This window comes from Brachyistius frenatus, unplaced genomic scaffold (genome assembly GCF_029030835.1).
Source record: "Brachyistius frenatus isolate BFR_SWC_R1_liver_20210118 unplaced genomic scaffold, ASM2903083v1 Contig_50, whole genome shotgun sequence".
NCBI classification, from domain to species: Eukaryota; Metazoa; Chordata; class Actinopteri; family Embiotocidae; genus Brachyistius; species Brachyistius frenatus.
The window spans coordinates 2,772,261-2,791,526 of record NW_027210649.1 but is presented as its reverse complement, the minus strand read 5'-3'; the positions used below and the strand labels follow the sequence as shown (position 1 = coordinate 2,791,526).

Sequence of the window (19,266 nt, the reverse complement as noted above, 5' to 3'; positions counted from 1 at the left end):
TAATTAAAATAACATCCGTCAGGGATATGGAAATATCCCATGTCCCTCTGTCCAAATCTCTGGGTAATTGTGAGCACTTGTATAACCAAATGAGCTCAGAGTCACTCGGGGAGTTTGAGAAAGTCAGCACAGAGCTGCCACAGAGCCTGAGCACAAGTCGCGGTGGAGGATGAGTACATTTTTTTTTATGGCAACACTTCATTAAAGACAGAGGGCTGTGCACGGGCATTACCCTGTGCACCAAACCAAGCTATTTTTACGCCAACAGACACACAAGGGAAACCCAGGCAATGTTTAATTCATGATTCGCGTCATGAAAAGGACTTTGGCTGCACACAGGGTAAAGAAAAGTGCAAGAGTGAGGAAAGGTGTCAAGACATCAGTGAGGATCTTTCATAGATAATAAGTCAAATCAAGCTCTGTGCCACAGGGACTCAGACAGTCTTTATGCAACATATTCATAAGATTTGCTGCAGAGCGACTGACCATTTACCTGCCTTAACTTGTTTTTGCATAGAGCGAATAGCACTGGGTTGGTTCTGGATTTTACAGAATTTAAAGGCCAAATCTGTTTGCAGCGTTTTCTTTTATAAGAGCTGATGCAAGATCTATATGAAAAATGTATGACTGTCAGCGATACACCACATTTAACAGCTGCCACAGCTGTTCTATCTGCACTTAGAAATTCAAAACTCTCCCAAAGATATGGTAACCAGTTATTTTAGTCAGTGTTGTTACAACCTACTTTTTATTTGGACTTCAAAATATCAAAGTCAGACCATGCTCCGACTTCTGTTGCTGTAAAATAAATGCAAGATGGATGCATGTTGGGAAGCGACTGCGAGAGCCACCACTGTTACTAGACTGCATGCTAATGAACTGTGGAGTAAGAAGCCCTGCAGAGAGCCTAATGTTCTCTTCCAGATGGTCATACACAGGGACACATCACCTCAGTTCCTCATTTACTTCCTTCCAGTTGGACATTTATGCTCCCCAATTGTCTGAAAGATTAATGTGTGAAAATGCCGGGGCTCAGAGCGCAGAACTTTTCCTCTTCCCTCCCTGTTTTTTACTCTCTTCATGTGCGAGGTTACCAACACCACCGCAGGCCCAGCAGGATGTCTTGGTACTCACCATGCCAGCACCACAGGGGAGCAGAGTGGCTTGCTGAGTTCCACACTTTAGTGCAGGCATCCCAGCGAATGCTGTGGGCTTGCCCCAGGAATGCCTCCCGACCACAGCCTCAGTCAGTGGTGCTAACAGGGAGCAAGAGAGGGCAAAAGGAAATACAGTCATCAAGGCAGAAGAAACAGAGGTGTCACACACACCATGATGGAGAGACTTCTTCCTGCCTGTCAAAGAATACATCTGTAGCATCACAGATGAAAACAACCTCAGAGGCACAAGAGGCATTTAAGCTGTGTTGAATTTGTAGCATCACACACTCTGGTGTTTCTAATGAGTGTTATCACCCCCATGCTGTCAGGCTCTGGGTTATGAGGGCTTGGAGAGAGAGTCCTAGTTATATTATCTTATTGTTGCTGCAGCAGGGAGGTAGACGAGCTACAGACAGGCTTATGAGCTACTAAAGTGAGCGTGCAGCTAGTGGAGAAAATAGAGGTGCGTGCTTGTACTGTAGCTCCTGTATGTGGGTGTGCGTGAACAACTGTAATCAAGGTGGACTCATCAAGATCAAGTGAGATGGAGAGAAAGATTTTGTCCAGTTAAGAACCAAAATGTAACCCTGATTAAGCCTGTATCGTTAAAAATATCAATCCCTATACAACTAAAAAGTATAACTGAGCTTACTGCTTATCCGAAGGCACACACACACACACACACACACACACACACACACACACAATAGAGATAATACCCATATATTTTGGGTGAACTCTTTTGATGACACAGAACTGGGCTGGGCTCACTTAAAGCCCAGCACACTCAGCAGTTGCTCTGTGCCACTTTGTCTCCACTGATCCTCAGTGATCAACCCACATGTGGAGAAAAAGGACCTGGCTTTCGGTGGCCTCTTTCAGACAGACAATATGTAAGTAGGTAAGTACAGAACAGGACCAGGACGCCGGGGAAGTCCCATGAGCTCACTGTCTAGCCAGATAGTGCAGCAGCTCGACGCCTACCTGCTTCTAACACCGGGGAGTGTCTCAGAGGAGCTTTGTGAGGTTTGAGCTCATCTGTGCATCACAAGATGCCAAACATTTCTAAACCTGCAAGATGTTGGGTCATGTTCAATTCATATAACCAGTGAAATACCAAACTGAGGCTCTGTAACCTCAGCATGACTGATGATTTTGTTCGAGGGTCACTGTGACACTTTGATGAGTAAAACCTTCCAGCAAATCGCCCACATTCAGTTTCTACATTCTTCTCTAATACTCTGACCTGAATCATTTCCTCTGAAAGAAACAAGACACAGTGATTGTGTTTGGAAAGATGAAAACTGCAGCTCAGGACCAAGATCTCAGAGTCACACTGACTCAGGCTGAGTCTAACCTCAAAGGCAGAACAGAAGAAAACATGTTCTTTTGCCAGACTAAATGAATAAAAGTCTGTATAGAAAATTTTAAAAATCAAATGCAACAAGTCCCGTTTCCATGACAAAAGCCAGTTTTATGAGATAATTCATGGGTCAACAGCTGAACCCAATTCATTTTCATCAGTGAACCAAATTTAATTGTGCCATAAGCAAAATCTTTCCATATTTTGAATGACTGAGCTTCAAAAAGACTTCGAAGTATGAGGCACATAAAATGGAAATAGAGTCAAGAGTTTTCCTTTTTTCTGACAGTAAAGAAAACTCTTGATACAAACTCAGTTCCCTCTGGCCAAATTAAAGTAAATGCTGACTTGTTACTCAGCTTTTGTGTGGATGATAGAACATTTATTATATTACTGTTAATCATAAATATGTAAACACAGAAAAAGATTTACAACAAATGCGGTCTAATCCTCATTGATGGTCTTTAACAAGAAATGATGGCCTTGTGTGATTCCTAAATGAATCCGTTGAGACGATGTTTCAAGAGCTCATCATGGAAATATAAAAAGTATGCAAACAAAAGGCATATGTTAGTTACAATAACAAATCATTCACGGGCAGAAAAATTCACTGTTCTCTTTTTCCTCTATTTCAGGATGTTATTTGTGGTGTGGAGTAGAAGCAGACATATTTAAATTCATCACTTTTCTCTGTTTGAAGGCCTGAGTTTGTTTGCAGTGTGTTTATAAGAATGAGATGTGGAAAATCGGCATCTGTGCTTATTATTAAATGCTGTCTAACATATGAGCCCTCTGCCACGGTCTGGTTCCAGCGTTAGTGCTTGTAATGGCGCACACACACGTGAATCTAGACTGCACTCTAGTGGTCAGAGGTTTTTAAAGTCTGACACTGTGGGGCCACAAAACTGAGACAACAGACCCTTTTGACTTGTCACAGAACGAAGGAATTAATAACATCAATTATAACTCAGTTAAAACGGGAAAATATCTGTAAATGAACTTGACAGAAGAGAGAGTCAGTGCTGGAGGAACGTAAGAATATTCTGAACCTTTGTAGAGTCTAAAAATGTTATATTGAAAGGACTTTTTATATTATATTACTGTTATTATTCTTTGACCTGCTTCAATTTGTGGCATAAGCGTCTCTATATTTTAGAACTACTGTACACTTCCCATAATCTACTGTAAACAGGAAGTGGTGCAGTCGTGAAGCAAATTTGGCCTGGGCAGTAACTTAAACCGCATTTAGGTTTTTAGGCAAGGTTTGTTTTCATTTTTGGCAAATTAGCGTCATCGCAAGAACGCCGAGTTGTCTATTATCAGTTCCTGTTTGAAGCGTACCTGCGCATGCTACGAAAAGTATCACAGGGTAACTTTTTATTTTGAGGAAAACTTAAAAACTTGATGATTCTCAGGCAAGTTCTGGAGATCTTTAAGGCGCGTCTTTTCTGATTTCTAAGCGATTTGCGGACATCTATTAGCGACAGACACGGGAGATACGGCTATCCTCTGAAAGTGTTAAGTCCCAGTCCGTCTGAAAATGTGTGCATGGTGTATGTAGGTTCAGATTTGACTGAGTTTTATATCTGAGAAGTATGCTCCTGATTGCCAAAAGATGAACGTATCTTGAATGTCACACCCACTGCTGCAGCTTAAATTGGATTAAAAAAATTTTTTTTTAAAAATCAACAGGTCAAGCGATAACTTCCGGTTATGCTGTCTCTGTTACCTCACCTTACTCGTAACCAACTGTTCAGACGCCAGTGAAAACAAGAATATTGAAAGTACTATTAATAAATGTAAGAAAACATCAAACAGTTGGTTGCAAAGAGACATAACATTATTTGGACGAACACTATTAATAAAAACAGAAATTATATCAAGGCTAATCTACCCTGCATACTCGTTGGCTATAGCTCCCAGAATTATCAAAGAAATAAACAAACTTAACTTTAATTTTATCTGGAAAAATAAGCACCATTACATTAGAAAAGGAGACATAATAATAATAATAATAATAATAATAATAATAATAAAAACTATGAAGAAGGTGGGTTAAAAGCAATTGATTTTAAAATTATGAATGGAGGTCTAAAAATAAAATGGCTTCAGTCTTTCATAAGAAATGGAAAAGAATTATGGTTTTCACTTCCTCCTCTGCTGTTTAATAAGCCGGGCGGTACAGAAGTCTTGTTAAAATGTGACTTTGAAATCTCAATTTTTGATTGCCAATCAAACTCTCTGCCTTTCACCGACAAGTCCTGTTACACTGGAACATGATTTATAAGCGTACCTTTAGTCCTTACAATGTCCCACAGAGTCATTGTAAGTAGAAGACAATCTATATTTATGGAAGACTGGATGGAAAAACAGATACGGTCAATCATGCACCTAATGGATGGAAATGGTAATGTACTTAAAGCGGAAGAGTTTAATAGCAAATACGAACTGGACTGCTCCATGGAAAACTATATTAAGGTAATACAAAACATTCCAACGGCACTTATACAATTAATTAAAAACAACATAGATAACACACCAACACCTAAATTAAACAAGTAAATTGAATTTCTTGTTAACAACATAATAATTATAACCAAATATTATATACATAAATGTCAATTTGCCAAATCCTCTCCAGTGTCCAATACACTTAAAAATGAACTCTCACTCCAAAGCAAATGTATAAGAAAAGTTAAGCAAACCCGTGCCACAAAGTTAGTTGCACCTTTGTCTGAATGATTTAGTGTAACGTCTTGTTCTACTCTTTTCCTACTCCTTAGCTGTTGTTGGGTTGTTGTTTGTTTGTTTTTTTTTACTTTGGTTTGGTTTGGTATATATTGACATCAACATTTGTGAAATATATATTGTATTGCATTTTAGGAGGTGTGACTCTAAGGCAGCTGATACTCAACTGACATGTAAAGAAGCGAGACTGTCATTGTTCTGTACTGTTTTTTTGTATGTTAACACGAAACAACAATAAAAAACTCACCTTACTCGTAACTTTCCCACCTTCAACTCTCTTGCGCTCCCCTTGGCGAGGTGCGACCCACAGTTTGACAACATCTACTGCAGATTGATGAAAGGTGTTCACACTGTAGCCTGTTTTTCTGTCATGTCACATTGTTGCATACCAATTATTAAAAGTTTCATAAACATAGTTTCCATTTTTTTTTCCTCATCTCAGATTGCATTTTAGACATCTTTATAATTATACTGAAGATGATGCGGGAATATGGGGAAGGTATGCAGACTGAATGGTATTCATAGCAGCCACTGACATCTGATGCCTCTGAGGGTAACAGTAAAAGTGACAGGTGCTGTCACTGCGTTCTCGTCAGTCAGGTCTTCTGTCAGGTGGAGAGAAAGGATCGCTCACATACCAACATGCCTCAGAGCAGCACAAAGCTATCTGCGTTTGTCTGACAGCACAGCTGCTTACTTTTTCTCCTGGATTTACTGTCAAAGAGGACGTTCACTGTATGCTAAAATTTAAAAACACACCACTGATACTTTACCTACTCGTACCTTTTGGTGTCTTGACAGTACAATGAATAGTTTCTACTTCATCTCAGTTGCAAATTCTATACATGTGCTTTATCTTTTTTAATCTATAATATTCAAAACAATATTCAAATCCTTTTCTATTCGGCTCCTCTTAAAAAAAAAAAAATCCCGCTGAAAGATACTTATCGTCGTAGGAAAAATAAGTATAAAAATATACAGAAAAACACATGAAAATAAGGTGGTAGATGAAGAATAACGTTGAGAAGATATGATGGGTGTGGTAAAACCAAACTACCACTGTGTTCTCTACTAACACTGTAATTCAGCACCCTGCCGTAAACACCTGCTCAGAATAAATATTTGTCAAATTCAGCAAAAAAAAAAAATTTCTAACAGCATACGGCAGGAGAGAGCAAATCTATTTGTGTCTTAAAGTCTGCAGGGGTGATGAAATGTTTTTCAGACAGCCCGTTGGCTCGTAAACATGCCATTATGAGCAGCAGAAACTGAACCAGGAGGTGAAAAAACAGGTTGCACCAGTTTTCAGATAAAGGTCTAAAAGCTGAGCCAGAAAACTGGTGCCTCAATTTGTGATTTGACATGAAACATGAGGGTCTATGTTTCATAAATCACCAAAGGCAAACCAAACAAATGTTAAATATTCCAAATGCAGGCAAAGAAAACATGTGACTTGTGGTCACTGTTTGATCCAAAAAAAAAAATCGAATAATGCTTGCCACTAGTAACTTTCCACACACTGCTGCTGTCTAACGCGCACATGAGTTTTGACATGGGCGTCATTACGCAGCCATGCAAACCACATGTTTCAGATTCTTATCAGGGAGTAACCACTGAGTACGAGCTTTGAGTTACAGTAAGGTATGTTCCTGCAATTCATGACATACTTTCTACATTTTTATTCATTTCATAAGCACCCTGAAAAAAAATACACAAACCGCCTTGCTAGAAAACAAAAAACAAAACAAGATCAAGTTTAAAAAATAAAAAATAAAAAAAAAATAGAATATAGGAAGTGAAAATATTACAAAAAGCAGAACTGTGAAGAGACCCAGTCACACAATGAAATCATTGATCCAAATAAGTTACAAAAGCAGACACGGCTCGTACCTGTATATCACAAAACACAATGAAACAGCTCATTACTGTCTCTTTAAAATAATGGGATGTAACTTACAAAAAGCGCAGCCACAGTGAGTCAGTGATTATCCAAACAGTGTTGCTTGCCACTTTTATAAGAAATAAATACATATAGTAACAAGTAGATGCAAGTGTTGGCATGACATTAGCTGTCATGTGATGTCATGTGATGCAGTCACATGATGGCTATTGCAGGGAAATGAATAAATATGTAGCTAAGCTGCTTCACGAAGGTTTTGTAACATCTTCATGAATAAATCTTTGGTATTATCCTTTGAACAATCTGAAGGGAGGTTGTGGCAGTTAGATGAGCTGTGAGGTACGGCTTAGTCTCTGAGCAGTCCTAGCTTCTTCAGGGCCTCGCGGCGGTTCTCTCCGTTCTCTGAGCGAGGGCAGATCAGCACGCTGATGCCCTGCGACCGAGGCAGTTTCTGAGACTCTCTGGAGTGCGGGAAGACGATGTGGGCAGGCAGGGACCTCCGTGAATCTGGCTCTTTGCTGGTGGCGTGGCCTGCCTGCAAACCCTCTCCTTGAGCACTTGAAAACTCCGTCCCACCCCCCAGAGAGGCGGTGCGGGGCCGATTATTACGCAGCAGGCTGGGGCTCTGCTCGCCGTTGACACTCTGACCGGCCTCATCGGCGTTTTGACCGGCCATAAAACGGCTGAGACCCAAACCAGAGCGTTCCAGGGTGGCTGATTTGATACCTATGACCTTGGGTGGTGTTGGCTGCCTGACTAGGGCAGGAGGGGTAAGAGGAGGGGTATCAACGGTGGCCCCCATTACATCTTTGGCAGCAGACAGTTCATTATCTGGAGGGGGAGGTCCGACGGGGTCGCAGAAAGCAGCCGGTGCTGGGACGATATCAGGAGGCTGAGCAGAGGGAGCTGGAGAAGTAGCTGATGGTGTTACAGCAGCAGGAGAAGCAGGTTGCAGGGGGGCGAGGACCGGAGGGGGGCTGTTGACATTCGTGTAAGATGGTGTCGCAGGTGGTGTGTGTGAAGCTGCTGGGCTGACTGGAGGAGAAGGAGCTGCCCATGACCTTCTGGTTTTGGGAGACAGTTTAGGGCTCAGGGCAGGACTATAGTCCGCCTCGTTGCTTTTAAGCAGGCCGAGCTTCCGGAGGGCCTCCATATGGACCCTCTGAGGGTCCAACAGCAGCCGGTCAGTGCTGGTGGACACAGAGTGTCCTGAGTTTCCATCAAACGTTGCTGCCTTGTGTGACTTCAGAATAATGTTGGCAGGGAGCTTCTTTGGTTTTGGTGCCACAGCAGGTGGACCTCTGGACTCAGCGGCCTCAGGAGGAGGACTGGTTTGGGGACCAGAGGGAACAACTGGTGGAGTCAGACCGGGAGTCACATCAGCTGGAGGTTTGCTCGGAGGCTCCTCAGTCACAGAGGAGCTTGTTGAAGTTCTCTTCACATACACTCTCTGACGTAGCAGCTCCAGGTCAAGAGTTGCTCTTGGCTTGTTACTGGACGTTCTTGCAGATGGAGGAAGTTCTTTTACTTTCTCTGGCTGTGAAGGAGACTCTTGTTCATCCATGAAGTCTGATGGAGGAGGGATGAGACCCAGTTCAGTCTCAGAGGCCTCAGCAGACCGTCCTGGGCTGACACTCTCAGGATTATGATCTCCATTTGAAGCTGAATTCAACACCTCAGTCTGTGAAGGTGAAGAGTCGACTTTACAACCAGCTGCTGATTCAGTGAATGGAGGATTAGGTTCAGTCACGAGGTCAGTCGTTTCAGGATCTTTCGAGTTGGCTGCTGAAGCAGGAGTGGGTTGTGGTGTGGACATTTCACTACTTCCTAAATCATCAGAAGTCAAGTTGGAAATGCCTGATAAAGAAAAAAACAAGTAGTAGAAGTGCAGTCAGTGATGTTCAAGACACATATCTGAGAAGGCATGCAAAACAGAATATCCGGTGACATGGACTTACCGTTTACTCGCATCCGACCCTTTTCTTCTGCCTGTGATCCAAAATCTAGTTCATCATTGGATAAGCCGCTGTCCTCCTGCACCTCCAGGGCTTCAATTGTTTCCTCCAGATACATGAGACAGGCTCTCTCCTCTGCAGAAAGGTGCTCCATACTGTCTTCACTCTGCACACAAAATAAAATACTGTGAAAAAATTACAGACATTAAAAACACCAGACAAATTTCAACCCCTAAACAAAGACATGAGAGACACAACGAGAACCATAGGTCAAAGTTGTTCGAACAGATAATGTACAAAGGATTGACTAATTACCCCTGTCTGCTTCTTGGTTATTGTTCTCTCTATATTGGCCTGCAAGAAGGATTTAGTTGAGGTGACTGAGAACAGCTTGAGATCTTCTTCCCTTTAGCCATCTTTGATGAAAAATGAACTGAACAAACACAAGAGCCTGTAACTTCATATAGATTCACTTCCTCTAATCATCTCTACTCCAACCCTCTCATATTGACCGTGCAGACGTCAGTACAACCTGATGCACAAATCTCAGTTCTCCATTTTCATTTTCCAACCGAGGACAGAAACATCCTCAAAAATATGTTTACTCAGATGCAAGCAGCGTGTCAGTAAGGTCACGTGACACAACAAACAGATAAGTCAGAGTTACAGGAACAGACGACTGAGATGAGGAGATCGACAGCAGCACTCACATAGCCAGAGTTCATGCTGATTACACTGTCGCAGCTCCCCGCACTGTCCATATTGCTCAAGGATTCCATGGCAACGCCGCCCGGCCACGTGTCTCCCCTCAGCATTGCACAAGGGAGACGGTGAGGACAGGACACGTGCTTCACGGCCCTCTTTTAAATTGTGTAAATCTCAACAAGAATCTAAGGAAAAATCTGAAAGGTCAAGAAAAAAAAAAAAAGGAAGAGCTGTATTAAAAATGAATCCAGATGAAATGTATGAGCTCCCAACTTTCTCCACATTGCAAAATGATCATTGCTTAAACAGTTAAACAAATCCTGGAAAGAATGATCGCCTACAACAAGTAAACAAGAAATGCTGCCATAATTTGAGCCTAAAAATAGCCACAAAATTAATAAACAAAACAGCATCTTTTCATTAATGTGATGAATGAGTGCCATAAATTACAACTGCTAGTTAAATGACCCTCATAATGTAATAGCTGTTCTATTAATGCAAGAAGAAGCAAACGTGCTGTCACAGTCAATGTGACATATTAAACATAACTAATTATGCTAATTGTGTCATTAAATAAAAATAATGGTTGAACTAGTAAACATTTATCTACACATAAGACAGGGCCTGAATTAAAATGAAGTGAATGCATTAACATGAAAGTGAGGAGCAGTGAAATGCAAAATATGAACAATTATGGACATCTATCATACATATTGATCCCTTTCACGGGTTTCAACAGTTATTTAAGAGTTAAATGGGAGTGAAATCTTCAATATTCTATCATCTGCTTCAATACCGGCCTTTTTAGCGAGACATTCAACAGGAAGCAACCAAGTCATTCAATTTACATTAAAGGGACTATGTTATTTTTGTTAAAAGAAAAATAAATCCTCACATAGATTTTAAATTGAATTTATTGGCAATAAAGCTGACCTTTGCTTACGAGCGTACTGAATATGTTTTTTGGTCAAGACTCTAATTGACTGAATAATTGGTATTAAAAATAACTCATTAAATAAATGTTAATACAATCTTAATATAGTGTGCAGACAGAACATCAACTAAATACCACTGTTGTTAATATTAGCTTAAATATTTATTGCATTAACAGCTGTAGACAGATGTACTTTTTTGTAATTATTCCAGCAACAGAAAGCAGGAAGAGGAGGAAATCATTACATGCAGGTAATACTCTACATACAACGTGAAGTGACACATAGCGATGCTTAAAGCATCGTTCATTACCTGGTATTAAAGTCATTGTGATTCATGAATACACATGTCATGTCAAATCTTTGTAAAGACTGTTGATGCGACGTGTTACGCTGCAGCTCTAGACTGCGATCTTGTACCTCCTGCCAATTATCCTCTGCAAATTACTGGTGGCAGGTCAGGCATGAGGAAAGCATCCACGAGCGCACAAAGAAAAAGCCACTTAAAGCAAAGTTCTTACATCTTTGTCTTCACTTTGTTTAAAAAGCATAAGCACCTGCCAAAGGCAAATACCATCATCACTTGAGAAGTAAAAGGAGGGTATCTGAGGTTCAAACTGTGATGTCGATTTGGTTAAATAAGTCAGACAAATGCAATAGTATCCCAAGACAAAAGCTTTACAACCTGTTGTATGACTTATTCATCACAAAGCTGCAGCTGCACGGTCAGGTTCAGGTGTGTTCGTGAAAGCAGAACAAAAATACCTGAACAGTTCTCTTATCTCGGAGGACGTTTAATTGAACACAGAAAAGAAATTATATAGTTCCACTTCATAAATCAGCGTCTCTCTCTGTCTGGAAATTAGCCTCATAAATGACACAAGGTTGCATGTTTTAGTTTGAGTAAATTTGTAAAATAGTAAATTACTGGGACATGAGGTTCCTCAGAACGACACAGACACAAACACAAACAGACACTGTTTCACCATAAACAATACGTCCCTCTGTCAGTACAAGACAGCTCAAATTTGAATCATGTTTGATACAAAAAAATGCTCCAGGAAAAATGAGATGTTTCAGTGGAATCAGGGAAATTATTCATATGAAAGATAAAAATGTCAAAACTAAACTTCCCTGAGTTTTATTCAGTACAGAAACAACAATTGAAAAACACAGAGGTCAGATCCTCTTGGGGGAAGGGGGGGTGTTTCGTGAGCGAGGCGGAACTAAAATCTAACATGGTAGGCATATGGTGGCAATTCTAAGTATTTCTAGACTGAATGTATCCACCTATGGGCCAAAAATGAACGAATACATAAATGATTTAGTATTTCTTCACCAAAATTGAATTGCTGGCAGGGTGGAGAGAGGACTTTAAAGCAGATTGTTAGAAATAAAATGGTAAATTACTGCAGGATCTTTTTTTGTTTTAGGAAGGTGTTAAAAGATTCAAATTATGGTTTTTTTTTTTTATTTTTTTAAAAACAACTTTGTGTGACCCCCTAGCTATCAATTATGAGATATCCCAGGTTGGGAGCCAGTAATCCAGAGCTCTGGTCAGTGACGTTTCTGACCCGCTGACACAAAGAATCTGCAAAGACAGTTGGGAAACACCAGATCTCCAACACCCATATTTATGCACGTTTTCTGAAAACAAGAGCTGGTTGACAAAGCACACACTGGCCTCTTACTGAAAGCTGCTAATTACTGTCCCTCCCATCAGGTCATTATGATCAGCAGAACCACAGAGAAACATCCAAGTCTGAGCAGCCAACACCTCTCCAACCTGAGCAAGGCTGCAAACCTGCAGGGCAGCAGCGGAGAAGCTCACTACACCCACAGCTGAGTCAGGATTTAATAGTGACAGGAATGTTACGTTGCTTGCTTCCACGTCTTTAAATTCAGCCGAGCTGTTTGGTGTGTCTGGGCGTTCCAACACTTTAACTATGACTGGGGAGGATCAGCTCCGGGACTTTAACGTGAGAACAGCTGCACAGTTAGTGGGCCGGAGTTATTACTAACCCAGGAATCATCACTCACTGTCTACCATGACAAATTAGGGTGTTAGGAAAAAAGGTGAGCTAAAATGTTTGAAGTATGTCTTCAAGGGCAGCCAGTCAGCCAGAACAAAGGTTCATGGCAAGTTGTGCAACTCAAGCTGCTCGAGTGAACAGAAATATTTCATTAATGTTTAGCTGAAATGACTAGTATTGACATGCGTGTGCAAATATTTGTACTTTTTCCTGACTCCATGTCTACTCACTGATCCAACAAGTGTTCAAGGATTGTAATGCAGGTCATGTGTGGGAATATTTCTGACACTGACAGGAGTCTTTTTCGGACTATTTCACCTGTCTATCCATTTCTAATCAAATCTACTCGACCCAAACAGACACAGGATAACACTATAAGGTCAAACCAATAACAGGAAAAAAAAACCCGAAAAAAAACACACAAAAAAACGAGATAAAATGAAAGCCTGAAAAAGTTAAATTAAAAGTCAAAATAGCCTATGTTCAGGACAAATAGCTCTCACACACACCAGTCTAAACAAGGATGATTACATTTTCAGGAACGCACCGATTTATTTATACATGTGTAATAAAATCGACAACTTTTTAAACTCCTCCTTCCTCTGTACGACGACTGAAAGGGAAACGAACAGACTTCACAAACAGAATTTCCTGATAACTCACCGGAGATGATAAGTCTTGGTAAACAGCTGTTCGTACACAAGAAGGGCAGTTTTCAGATGTCAGTCCATGGTTGCAGTGCACCTCACTCTCCTCCTGGCAGTAAAACTACGCTGCGACGCATAGCACAGGTGGGGGGGAAAAAAACCCAACTTGCAGACAGGTGAGGTGACTCGCTTCAGGACAAGCTGTCGGTGGCCAATCAGCGAACAGCTGACTGAGACGTTTCCAATTTCAAGCCAATAGAATAACAGCAGCCGAATGAGCGCAACAAGGAAGGATGTTATGTTGTTTTATTTTATACCCACAACTGGACAAAAATATTTAAATATGATAGTCATATCACATAAATATAGACATATCTTATCATGTGAAAGGAGATTTAGAGTAACACAACTGTGTTTTGAACGAAATGCTAATAGCATGTTGCTATTAGAGATGTTTGCCATTACAGTTTAGCATATTAACATGCAAACAATTTTTTTTAATTAGCCCAAATAAATAAATACAGACGCAAATTAAAGCTAAAATACCATGTCAGATTTAACAAAAAATTATATCTCATTTATTCTTATGTTTGGTGCATTTAACTGCACATTGATTTATTTATTGAGTGATTGATTTGATCGGTCCTTCATAAAGTATAGCAGAGACTGATTGGACAATAATTAATTTAGTAGTTATATGGCCAAAAACCAACGTACTAAATAAATTAATTTTTGACTCTATGTTGCTTAATAAAAAGTCAGTCATGACGACACTCATTACGGTTCATCATGACGGGAATATGAATGTTTGTATTAAATCTAATTGCATTTATCAATAAAACATAATGTCAACGTAATGGTGGTGTAAGGAGAAAAGTCAGAGGATCCCTAAAGTCATTATAGTTTATTCTTTTATCTTTATTCTTTTTAAATTTAATATCTGTATGACATAGAAATCAAATAATTGTTAAGATATTTCACTCCACACCAAAAACATCAGCTCATGGTGGAGCTAACAGAAAAACCAGATGGCCACCAAACCCTGTAGGAATTATTTTCTTGAGACCATGACTGTCCATACAATATCTCAGCCATCCTTAAATTCATTGTTGAGATATATACACCTGTACTATAGTGGTGGACTGACCAACCACTTTGGTCTAGTCAGGAAACAATTCATTTCCAGAGGGCAATAAATCAGCGGTGCACAAATAAGGTGCCAACATCTGTGTCTAAATGTAAAATTAGAAACTGAAACATTTATTTCAGAAACATGTTTTTGATTGTTTACAGGCCGGATCCCATAGAGAGTCTGCGTGAGTAATATCTGGAGATCAGTCTCACAATCAGCGTCTGTTTTCCAGGAACATCAGCGCACATCTGTGACATCTGCTGTTATCTGTGACAAACAATCAAATCACCATCATTATCTGCTCCGTTATTCTGTTGATGTTTTCAATATGGACCAATGAAACCACATTATGAAAAAGTACATTTTCTTGCAGTTTGATATGCAATTAAAACAGTCAACTTACACAACAACCTACTTTACCTCTACCGGCAGAATTTGGGGCCTAAAGCAATAAGACATTTTAGATCCTTTGGAAACACTTCAGGTTAACAGCAGTACAATAACAACAATATACCAGCCAGTATCAAAATGTTTATGTCTGTCAGCTCCATTACAGTTTAACTGTCAGAAGACTTAAGAAAATAAGACAAATCAGATAAAACAACATCATAATTTAATTTTTTTTTTTTTTTTTTACTATTTTGTTAACTATGTGCTGCAGAAGGAGTTGATCTGTCTATTTTAAGAATCAAACATTAGGACTTTGATTCCACAATAAACTAAATAAAGTGAAGAGTTTAGTCCTCTCATCTATTTACTTTTACAAACTTTAGCATTATCTTGAAGCAACTCTTACACGACTTGTCGTTATTGACATATTTGGCAGCAGTTGTCATTTTAATTATAGCTGTAGTAATTTTCCTGTTGATTAATTTTCCTCACAACCAAGATAAAAATAAATTGTCAAGACACAACCTAAAAAATTTACAATACTCAAAGTGAGTTCAGCTGATAAAAGTAAACAAGAACACAAGATTAACAGAACACAGCAGTTCACTGTAAAAACTTAAGTGTTTTTTTTAAAGTCACAACAAAATTAAAGATCTTCACAGGTTTACATTCAGGTAGTTGGAGTCAAAAGGGGGAAAAAAACTAAAGATTGTTTGAACCCTGTTCTGTTGAAAATTTAATTGCAAATAAATATACTGTTAATTCTAATAAAACGGTTGTTTGGGCCCCTCCTTCTTGCTGTAGGAGTTTGTTGTTCAGACTGAGAGAAGAAGCAGTCAGCTGTAATACATTAATGTCAGCTCTGTTCTTTATCTCCTGTAGCTGGTTACACCTGTACTGGCTCTGAGCTGCTGCTATCCATCCTTCAGCAGAGAAAAGTTTATGATACCGGTGCAGAGGACGGCGACCAAACATTTCATCCACTGACCTCGTTTGGCCACAGACAAGTGGAGACTCTCTGAGGGCATCGATACACAGCGTCTCTGTAGCTGTGAATACTCAAGAGGGGTTGAAATCTGACAGAAAAATCTTCCAAATGTTGAAAAAACCCCAATATTAAAACAGGAACAATGACCGGACAAATGAACATTCAACAGTGAGAGCGATTCTAACCGAGCCATTTATTAGTTGTACAGTTTTGAAAAATAATCATAAAAAAAGACTGGAAGCCCAAGATTATTTACAATCTTTTTTTTTTTTTTTTTTTTTTTAAGTGAGGTCCCTCTTCTGAGTCATTTTCTCAGTCTTTTTTTTTTTTTTTTTTTTAAATCACAGGGTATTTATTTACGATATGTTTAATTTTATAAGACATAGTCCTTTTTCGCTCTTTTTTTTGACAAACGTCAAAAATTACATACGTACATACATACATACATATACATATATATATAGATATATCTATAAAAGCAAAAATCATTCAAGTATCAAAATACAGACCGCTAGATTCATGTACAATATCATTCTCATCATAGTTGTCATCACATTAGTCCCAAAATATCTCTCCTGATCCTCAGCAATGTGCAAAAGCAGAACAGGACCAGGCTGATGGCTGAAGGTGCCGACACCAGCGAGCTGAAGACAGTGTACCATAGAGTTACCATACTGGCCGGACAACGTACCACATACACAACAGTTAAATCAAAATGACCTGACTATGTACCCATATACACATTGGTGGACCAAACAGTACCATTAACAGTCAACATATTGGGAGTTAGCGAGGAGAAACATGCTGTGCCCCATTTGTTCTGCTCCGCAGCTAAAATCTAAAAGTCGTACCAGCCTGCATGGCAGGTTTGGTGAATAATTGTGTCACGATTAACTGAACAAAAGGAGCAGGGAAGGAGAGATAGAACTGCAGTGAACCACACCTGATCCAGTTCCTGCAGTAGGACAATTCATTGTCCCATAAAACAATTAAAACCTAAACAAACAAAAAAAGAAAGACACAACTTTCAAATCAAATAAAAAAAACATCCCGTTATATCACAATAAAACAGTCTTTGTAGTGTCAGTTCCTTTGCCCGTTGAGTTTGGTTAGAGTCCCATGCAAGATTACATTGTTTATCACAGTTACACATGTATGTGAGCTGATGGTCATGAAGAGAAGCTACAATGTTCGGATACGGGACAAACAATCCTAGAAGGATGTGTACCTACAGTGTAAGGTCTCTTGTCTGATAGTTTATATCAAAATGAAAAACGTTACCATTCCTTATCTCTGCCACTTCCCCTTTAACCACAAGTTCTGCATTGAAACCTGCAGGTACATTTCCTGAAACAGTAAACACTAACTCATCTGAGAGGGAAGCAACAATTCAATTCTCAGGAAATGCATAAAGCATAACAAATACATCTGACTCCACCTCCTGATGGACAGGAAGCTTAATGGAGGTGTGTGTGTGTGTGTGTGTGTGTGTGTGTGTGTGTGTGTGTGTGTGTGTGTGTGTGTGTGTGTGTGTGTGTGTGTGTGTGTGTGTGTGTGTGTGTGTGTGTGTGTGTGTGTGTGTGTGTGTGTGTGTGTGTGGAGTGAGGAAGTCGGAGAGGTCGGATGAAGTGAGGGAGCGTGCGGCACTGGAAGTCTGTCTTTTTGTCTCCAGGCCCTGTGTGTTACTGTGGTGAGCTGCGAGCGCCATCCGACTGCCGAGCTGCACGGGTAGCGGGTCGCTTTTCCAACAAAACATCCTACCCACCATGCGACAGGGCTCATTCCTGTCCTTTTCTTACTGACTGGAAGTGGCCAGTGTTCAGCTATAGGGAAGGGACACAGACACACGCACACAAAGCAGTGAGGTTAAAATAAAGTAAAAGAAAAATAACAATAAACTAATGGCCACAAACAGCAAGATGATGATGGATTACCCCCACTTATAATCATGAACTCTTTTCACCAGCAGCCGTGAAATATTAACCTGGCGTTAAAAAAAAAAAAAAAAAAAGGCAATGCTGACAGGATGAACATTGAAGGCATTTGTTGTGAAAAGATGAAAAAAAAAAAAAAAAAAAAAAGACAAGACAGAGGAAAATGCACTTAATCTTACACACTTGGGGATTTGGTAAAAGTGCTTAGTCATAGTTAGTGCACTCCAGAAGAAGCACCAGGTTTAATTCCTGGTGCTTTGATTGACAGACAGACAAGGGCAAGCTAAGGTAGTTTTGACTGTTTTGTGGACCCCTAACATTCAGGTCCACACCAGCCTCTGTGCCCTTTTCTGCTCCCCATCTAGAAATTCCCCAGAAATGCTTACTTCATTAGCTCCAAAAGGACCGTGTCACAGTGCTAGGATCTGAGCCTTCTTTGGCTTTATGCAGGTGGCTGACTGAAACACATCTCTTTTAGTTCAGCTCATGTGTAACCCCTTCAACGCCTGAATCCCACCCATCAGAAACAGCCTGCTAAAGTCCGACCGATGCATAGAATTACAAGATCAGTTTCACAGGTTTCCTCAGGAAACGTGTCCATCCAGGTACAGGATGTGTGCAGTGGGTCACTGTCGGCTGCGGTAAATCAGATTTTCTCAGCACTCGGAGGAGTCAGGAGTCGAAAGATCGAGAGTGAAAAGCCTCAGAGCGGCCGTCGCCTAACAGAGCGAGAGAAGCACCAAGAAAAGAAAGAGCTTATTATCAAGAGTAAATAGCGGGAGGTTGACGATTGAAAAAACAAAAAAGAGGAAGCATTGTATACAGAGTTGAGGAAGCATACCAGGTGAACAGAAAGGAGTGAGTGGTGAGTGGCAGGCTCGTGGGTGATCTAGGAGAGGGTTAACAAGGTGGAAGGGTTGCATTCATAATCAATAAAAAGTGTAGAAGTGGTTTAACATAATGAAGGAGTTGGTTAATTGTCACAGTAGTGTTGTCAGAGGAGGACACGAGCGATGGCTGAAGGAAGGCGGGGGAGGGCAGACGTCCAGCGCAGAGAGAGAGGCAGAGTCACAGTGAAAGGCACACAGAAGGAGGGGAAGTAGGGAAGGTGAGACCAGGCCCAGGAGGAAGGACAGGGGTCCATTCAGAATATGGTGGTCTCGTACTTAGTACTGATAGTGCGCTTGGACTCCTTGGGGTCCACGAGCCACGTGGCACTGCCCTGGGACTGAGAGTCGCCCTCTTGGTCCACAATGTCCCCCTGAAAGTACGAACAGAGAACATCAAAATCTCTGCCTCAGTGGAGAGACAGTGAGTAATTAAAACACCTTAATTGGGTGAGTCTGATTACACTTTGCTGACATCCAATGGTTATTAATCAA

At 40.4% G+C, this 19,266-nt stretch overlaps 2 protein-coding genes across 13 annotated transcripts in view; both read right to left on the bottom strand.

Annotated features, from left to right (window-relative positions):
* Positions 1 to 7,514: 7,514 nt before the first annotated feature.
* On the bottom strand, positions 7,515 to 9,884 carry LOC138624202 (specifically androgen-regulated gene protein-like). Its single transcript, XM_069704182.1, has 3 exons — positions 9,834 to 9,884; positions 9,127 to 9,289; positions 7,515 to 8,737 (listed from the first exon to the last, which is right to left on the bottom strand). The coding sequence occupies exons 1-3, from the start codon at positions 9,882 to 9,884 to the stop codon at positions 7,515 to 7,517; spliced, it is 1,437 nt and encodes a 478-aa protein (XP_069560283.1).
* Positions 9,885 to 16,257: 6,373 nt separating this feature from the next.
* The window catches only part of LOC138624330 (ankyrin repeat and SAM domain-containing protein 1A), a 62,634-nt gene continuing 59,625 nt past the window's right edge, over positions 16,258 to 19,266 (bottom strand). For 6 of the 12 annotated variants that reach the window (XM_069704424.1, XM_069704426.1, XM_069704431.1 and 3 more), the window contains 2 exons: positions 19,051 to 19,145; positions 16,258 to 18,773 (listed from right to left, as the gene is read on the bottom strand). In XM_069704424.1, the coding sequence (XP_069560525.1) occupies positions 18,647 to 18,773; positions 19,051 to 19,145 (222 nt within the window). In that variant the 3' untranslated portion in view covers positions 16,258 to 18,646. Of the gene's footprint in view, positions 19,146 to 19,266 lie in introns of all 12 variants that reach the window. The other 6 variants (XR_011311142.1, XR_011311143.1, XM_069704429.1 and 3 more) reach the window with 5 other exon arrangements.